Genomic DNA, 7,633 nt, shown 5'->3' with positions numbered 1-7,633 from the left:
ATATATCAACACAGTGTTAATACAATTTATGTAATCCATCAAATAACAGTGACAAACAGCTCTTTCTCAATCTTGCTACAACAAGACACTCCATGGGAGCTCAGATGTGTCCAATTAAAAAACACTCTTGGTTACTTACTAGAATTGTGAATTTTCAAAATGCGAAAGTAACACTCATTGGCAGTTAACCCAGAAGAATGGGAAAAAATAGAATTTACAAAATGGGATAAAGCAGTAGCTCTGTTATGAAAATTACTATTAGCCATTAACATACAGCCCCCAGATCCACAGGAGATATATCCACGATTTCATTTATCCATGTCTCGCAATATATGTCCCTTCTAAGCATTTTCTAGGTCCTCCTGCATGATCTCCCTGATATTCTTGGGCCAGAAGACCTTCATTTCAATGGGGTTATCTACAGTTCCACATATTCACGCAAAGTCTTAGGAACATACGTCCTGTGGATGCAAAGGTCATACTGTACTTGCTCAGCACACTGACATAAAGGCATGCACATCGTTCATAAGCAAAATCAATTTTTTGTCCATTTTTATTATTATAGAATGAATTGCAAAACAGAGAGCTGTGGAATGATAAATACAAATCTCTTTTTGGATATAATGCAAAGAGTTGTTTATGGTGTTCTGTCCCATAACTCTTTGTTTTGTTTCGTAATGTAGCTATGAAAGAGTTTTCAACTTACTTTAGGTCTCCAGAAGCAGACTTCATTTTACACTGAAAGCAAATCAGACCATTGATCAGTCTAGCTCAATGTTGTTTATGCTGACTGACAGCATGTACCTCTCCAAAGTCTTTCTCAGCCTTGTTAAGGTTATTGTTGGGGACTGAACCTCTGACCTTCCACATGCCACAAAGCCTGTGCATCACCACTGAGCCTTCATCTCCCATTTTCAGCAAAGAACAGAAATCAACCCAATTGCAGTTCAAGTTTGAAGGGATGCCAAAAAGACCTTTTCAATGAAACTTGATTCCTAGATGATTTCTATTTGCCACCACAAGAGCTGTTCCAACAAGCAAAAGGGGAGTGGAAACCAATTGTTAGGAGGATTTTAAACAATTTGACAAAAACCAAGATTTATTTAATAAACATAATGTAAATTGCTTTATTTGACCTTATGTTCACAAAATATTTTTATTATATTTATGAAAGCAGCTTACAGGCAATAGAATTATGAAAACATTCACAATACATAAATAACACAGACCTGATTGCAGGATGTACATTTTCATTAGGCTTCTAACTTGTCTCTCCCAGATCTCTTTTGCTGACTGCATTTCTTGATGAATGCTGTTTCTTCCCAAGTTGTCTGCTTACTTTGCAGACATCCCTCCTTGAAAAAATCCTAAAATAATTATCTTGGAATGTTTTGTATAATAATGCTGGTGACAGGTGATAGCATTAGTAACTTCATACTTTTATTTTATTATTTATTATATTTTATATTACTAAGAGACCATGGTAAGGAAACTGATTTAAAGGTAGTTTTAAAAAATCTGGACAACCCAAGGGAGGGTGGGGGACATGGCAGAGTTTAACTGGGGGAAAACATAATTTTCCTAGTGTTTCGCTGCTCCATTCAGTATGTGGGAGATCCAGAATAGGAATGAGGCACTATTTGCTATGCAATGGGCAGCCAACGAAAAGGAAAACTACAATTGCACAATTGTTGTATTCTTTGTTGCCTTTTAGAGTAAATCAATTTCATGGGAACATAGAAAGTCATGCCAGCTCAGGCTGGAGGCTCAGAATCCAGCATCTTCTCTCCCATAATGTCCAATAAGATACATACAAGCAAGAGGCAAGGGCAAATAGCCTTTCCCCCCATCATTTGACACTAAAATCTGGTTCTTTGGAGGTATACAGCCCCTAAAAATTGAGGCGCAATTAATCTATCGTGGGTAATATCCATTGATAAAGCAATCATACATTTCCTTGCAGGTATGTGCAGGTCTTTCCCGCACCATCAATGGCAACAATGAAAAGATAGTCAGGCTCTGAAATAAGAAAAGTATATATCTTAAAAGGGAAGGTTTGTCTTACCAAATGGCAAACCACATGATGAGTTAACCAAAGATGGCTTTCTCCTTATATCATTTCATCTTTTAAGGTGTATGCTTATATAAGGTTGAGTATATACAGCTTCACATGCTGACAATTGAACAAAGTCAACATAAAATGAAACTTCATAATTGATCACAGCCATTTTCTCTGCCTTTCCGACAGGGATACAGCTTTTACAACGCGTCATTTGGTCAACTCAGGCCCTATCTTTGGGCAGGGAGAGAGAGGAGAACCCACAAGACATCTTACTTTTGTTACACAGTGCTGTTGATTCCTCATCTTTTGCAATGTTTTAAATGATTAAAAGTTCTACAGTCACCTAAGCAAAGCTTAGAGGAATGCTCACTCTTTCCTTTCTTTTTTAAATAAAGTGCTGACTAGTAAACTGGTCAAAATGCAGTGAAGAAAACCTCAGAAATATTCCATTCTTTAGACATATGTTAAAATAAGATAAATAAAGCTCAAGTTATTGAAACATATGAAAAATATCCATTTAAATAATAAATAAATAATATCAGCATTGACACATTCTCTTCCTACTATTAAAAATATTCCACTCTTTGTTATAAGGCTCTATTGATGTTCAGAAATCATTTATAAAGGCATCCAACAGACCTGGCAACTCACCAAACTTTACTTGCAACCTATAAACAACCATGAACACTTATGCAAGTCAAACAGGAACTTCATATTTAGTTTAATACATTGTATTCCTATAATAAAGTTTATTTACTTTCCCCACCCCAGTTCCACTTCTGCAAACATTGGTCAAGCTCGTTTTCATTTTCCATGAAGCAACACTGTATCATCCTCTATTTCATTTCCACTCAGAATGAACAACATAGAACAACCGCTAAATACAGTATATATTGAGTTGGAATTGTTTGCTTGGATTGTATGGTTCTGAGAAACAGCAGCTCAGTGGAGCCCTGGGTTTTTGAGTGATGGCTTTGACTCTCACAATAGCATACTTTCCTCATCCCTCCCTCCCAATACCCCATCCCACAAAAACAAAAACAGCTTGAAAATCTTTCTTGCAGTATTACATTTTGAAGGGCTAACTGTACCCCTCAGGTTTTATGTTGGCCATTTTGCGTGATGGGGTTGATCTTTTCCAAACACACGTCAGCCTCAAAATCCAAGATCCCTGACAGGACTGGAGATATTTCCTCCATTGTTTTAGGCAACCCCATTTCCTCTTCTTTATTCACAAGGGCATCTTCTTCAGGGCATATGACAGAATGAGGAATGAGATAAACCATATTACAGTCTTTGGGGCTGGAGCCCCTGGGCTCAAGCTGACTGGAAAAGGCTATGCCCCCGTTGTTGTTTATACTAACTGTCTCTATAGCATTAATAGAAGCAGGGCAGAGTTTGTAGCATCCCAAGAGGGTGGAGAATGCCTTGCGAAAATCGGCATTGAAGGCATAGATGATGGGATTGAGTGAAGAATTGGCCCATCCAAACCAAACAAAAACATCAAAAGTGGCAGAACTGATACAAAACGGTTCTGTTCCCCTGGATGGTACAGTGGGCTCACAAAAGGGCACCATGCAGTTCAGTATGAAAAAGGGTAACCAGCAGCACACAAACACACCCATAATCACTGACAAAGTCTTTAGGACTTTTGTTTCTCTCTTGAAGGACATCTTGAAAGAACTCTCTGGCTGCTGACAGTCCAGAACGTTTCCATTGCCAGCAGGTGTTTGGCAGTTCTTGGCATGCACGGCTGCCCGTTCCAAGGCTGAAATGCGTCTTATCTGTTTTTGAGCAATTCGGTATATCCTTGTGTAGGTGACTAACATGATGGCCACTGGGATATAAAAGCTAATGAGAGAGGAGGAGATGGCGTACATCCTGTTTAAGCTGGAATCGCAGTTGTCCATTGCTACACCTTGAAATGTGGCATTGAGGTCTAGAAAGCTTGTGGTTTTAGCCTTGTGCCAGTTCAGTTGCACCGGAATGAAAGAAATCAACACAGACAAAGTCCATGCCACACTGATCATGATGAATGCTGCTCTGGGGGTCATTTTCCTCTCATACCTGAAAGGGCTAGAGATGGCCCAATACCTGTCCACACTAATGACACACAGATTTAAGATGGAGGCAGTGGAGCACATGATGTCAAAGGCTACCCAGATGTTACAGAATGACCCAAAAGGCCAGAATCCAGCTATCTCAGCAACAGCTTTCCAGGGCATGACTAAAACTGCTACTAAAAGGTCTGAGACGGCCAATGAGATCACAAAGAAGTTGGTCACTTTGGATCTCAGGTGGCGAAATCTGATGACAGCAGCACAGACAAGTGTGTTGCCTAGGAGGGTGGAGAGAATCAGCAAGGAGAGGAAGCAGCCGGTGAGGATTCGGACACAAGAATCCTTTTTCACAAGCAAACCTGTCCCGTCCATAGTGGTGTTGTTCCAATTCATTGTTTCTCCAGAGGCAATCTCATATCATGGGGCTTGTGATGATGACATCAGCTTGCATCCGTACAAACGAGACATCAGGTGTCCAGTAATTACTCACCAGTGGCCAAGAAGACCTCCCCCAAAGCTGATGCTAAAGTCTCTTAACTCTTGGGAGGTATCCCATTATCCTTAGGAATTCCATTAAGAACACCAGGTAAGCATCTGAAACTGACCATCACAGTCGTTTTGTTGATGATGTTGCTGATGTCTTGGCACCCGCTATTGCTATTTCTTGGCAATCCTTTCTGAATTTCAGTCTAAAAGAGATTACTCAAGTAAGAACATGCCAGCAGAAGAATCCTCTGAGAGTCCCATAAATCTAAACTCAATAGATCGGGGTCACAATCACATTCCAACTTAGATATATTCTCACTTAAATAGATTATTGATTTAGTTTATCCAGTGTCCGTTTAACTAGCCCTTCAGCTCTACTGAAGCATAACACATTAGGTGCTTTTGTTTCTGATTTTATTTTCCATCCCTCTAATTGGTGGAACATTTTAATACCCTTTCAGTCTCTGTACATTTTAGTTTTGAAATTAAAACACCAGTTCTCTCTTTATAAGTAGCCTCAGGAATCAACTCCTCATAATGTTCCACATTGTTAAAGATTCATAGTCCTAGAGGCAAAGAAAATACATTAACATTTAAGACAGTAAATAGCTTGTAGATCAATATATAGATCTAGTTATAGCACTGCAGCTTTTCATATGAAGAAATCTCCTACCTGTTTGACTTTTGTTGCTTTAGTCTAGTCCAGGGAAGAACATTTTTCTTTCTATATTATTTAGAATTTGAATTGCATAGCAGAGTGGAGAAAAACAAAAACAAAATAGGGGTCACAATCAAAGCAGGCAAGTTGCACTGCATAAGGTATAATCTTCCAAAAGTATGAAGGGGTGGGGGGCAGATAAGTAGACCAGCTAGCCCTATTTTTTCATCAGCAACACCCTCCAGGCACAACTTTCAAGATCTCTTCTTCATTACCCTTCGGAAGGTTCCTTCAATTCGATGTGGTTCCTTCAATTCCAGCCATCTCTTTCAATTCACATGCTAACTTGGTGCATCAAGGCAGTCCTATCTGGGTTGTCATCACTCAAGTCACACTTTGTATATCCTGTTGAAGTGGGCCATCAGGATGAAATCATCCAGGCTAAGGCATGAGCTTTCCAATTCCCTGGCAAATAGCTTTGAAATGCTTAAGTTTTCCTTGGTAGAGGTAAATAAGGAAAAGTCGTAAGAGCAGTTCCTTTTGGCCTTTGATGTAAGCTCCCAACCTAGTGGTCAGTGTATAAAATATAATTTCACTAACTGTAGCTATTGAGAAACTTTTCCAATTTCTTTAAATATCCATCTTTCAGCTATAACTCATAACTGCCGCAGTCTGGGGATTAGATCACAATCATAATCTTTTTTCCTTTAGATGTGTTCAGGTAGTACAACATTTTCTTCAGGATTTCCTGCTGCATCTGATCTTGGATTTACGTCTGGGATGATGCTACGTGATCTCTCTCTGTTTTGCCAAGCCCAGGACCCCGACATCGCAGGTTTCTTCTCATCTGAAGTATTAGGTAGGCACATCACCTCGCAAGAAAAGGTCTCTCTGTGTGAATTTTCTTTCCTAAATCACAGAGGAGTGAAATCCAGGCATGAGTGAAAATAATGAGCAGTAGCCCTTCAAATATCCTGGTTTTTAAAAACAAGAAGCTTTCTCTGTGGAGAACGCAGCCTTATTCCTTTTTTCTATAACTATAAACAAATACTATTTTCCATAGCCTATTTGGCCACTAAAAAAAGTAAAATCAATTACTCAAATGTCCTGATTCTAAGCATGGCATATTAATTTTAACTCTCCTGGGTTATGGAGGTCTTGATGGGAAAACCCCACTTTTCCAAATGGTAAAAATGTATTGATTTATCCCAATTATTAATGGACGTAGCCATAAAATCATTTCTTTTAGAATCGTCTCTAAAAGTAGCTGCCAGACAAGCCCCGAGGGACCTAGGAGGCATTCCATTTGCACTCTGGTTGAACATACATATAAACAAGCTACGCTCAAATGTGCAGAACCACATATGTATGTAAACATTCAAAAATGATCTAGAACAGATCCACATAGAAGCAAAAGATTGGCTCATCAACTCTGTTAGGTCCACATTTGTAAAAAAAGAAAAACAAAAGAAAAACAAAAGAAGACTATCGAAATAACACACTATCAGCGCAAAGGGACTCCCCTCCCCAACCATGAACCCCAACACCCACAAACAAACTGCATATAATTCAAGCTGACACCAAGGTATGAAATTAGTCTTTGCCCTCAAGCAAAAACTTACCAACACAAAGAAGTCATTCGTCCCACCGTGCGGCTGTTTGCAGGGTGCTGATGTTACAGGCTTCCAGCTGAAAGAACGACACTCACCTCATCTTTTTGCGGCTGGTTTATTTCTGGTTCCTATCTCTCTCTCCCCCCACCCTTTCCACTACACACATAACCACTTTCTCTCCTTGCCATTCATTGTGCTCAATAACTTCCAGCAACACAGATTTCAGTGTGGGCCTGGCTCCCTCTTCTGACAGATACAAGGTATTTTTCCTCCACGTTAACAAGAAGAATTATTTATTTTGAGTCCTCCTATGTGCGCAAGGATGTGTTTTAGAAAAGAGGGTAGAACAAGGGTGCTTCCCGATCAATCAAATGTCACTGTGCAGCAATTCTATTTTCCTCTCTTAAACAGGTATTTTTTGTCAAAAGAAAAAATATAGAAGACACAGTAGAGGGCTACAAATTAGAGACAAATTTGAAGACATTGTCTTCTGGAGTCCATCAAACTTCTAATGCATGGTAATAAAAGCCTTGTTTGGAAGCACCATAAAAATGGAGCCAAATCCCTCTAGAAGCAGAACCTGTATAACTTGTCTCTGTTGATAGATTCGAAAGAGCAAATGAGCACAGCTTTGCTAGGTTCAGCCATATCTCTCCCAGTGCCTTTCCCTGAGGCCTGCTTCTGATGCTACGTCTACTGACCAATGTCTTAAGATGTTTGTCACTAGCAAATGACATGCATTTTAAGACATGAT

At 39.4% G+C, this 7,633-nt stretch overlaps 1 protein-coding gene across 2 annotated transcripts; it reads right to left on the bottom strand.

Annotated features, from left to right (window-relative positions):
• Positions 1–1,098: 1,098 nt before the first annotated feature.
• Positions 1,099–7,289, bottom strand: drd1 (dopamine receptor D1). 2 transcript variants are annotated; one of them, XM_008104792.3, is made up of 3 exons: positions 6,889–7,289; positions 5,282–6,175; positions 1,099–5,174 (listed from the first exon to the last, which is right to left on the bottom strand). In XM_008104792.3, exon 3 carries the CDS (start codon positions 4,513–4,515, stop codon positions 3,157–3,159), a length of 1,359 nt encoding a protein of 452 aa, XP_008102999.2. In that variant the 5' UTR covers positions 4,516–5,174; positions 5,282–6,175; positions 6,889–7,289; the 3' UTR covers positions 1,099–3,156. The 2 variants fall into 2 exon arrangements, with proteins under 2 accessions (XP_008102999.2, XP_008103000.2); XM_008104793.3 differs by having other exon boundaries at positions 1,099–4,811.
• Positions 7,290–7,633: the final 344 nt, after the last annotated feature.

This window comes from Anolis carolinensis, chromosome 2 (assembly GCF_035594765.1).
Source record: "Anolis carolinensis isolate JA03-04 chromosome 2, rAnoCar3.1.pri, whole genome shotgun sequence".
NCBI lineage: Eukaryota > Metazoa > Chordata > Lepidosauria > Squamata > Dactyloidae > Anolis > Anolis carolinensis.
This window is presented reverse-complemented; position numbering and strand designations above follow the sequence as displayed.

Excerpts from the sequence above, each read along its gene's own strand:
- drd1 (XM_008104792.3), bottom strand. The coding sequence starts at position 4,515 with ATGAATTGGAACAACACCACTATGGACGGGACAGGTTTGCTTGTGAAA.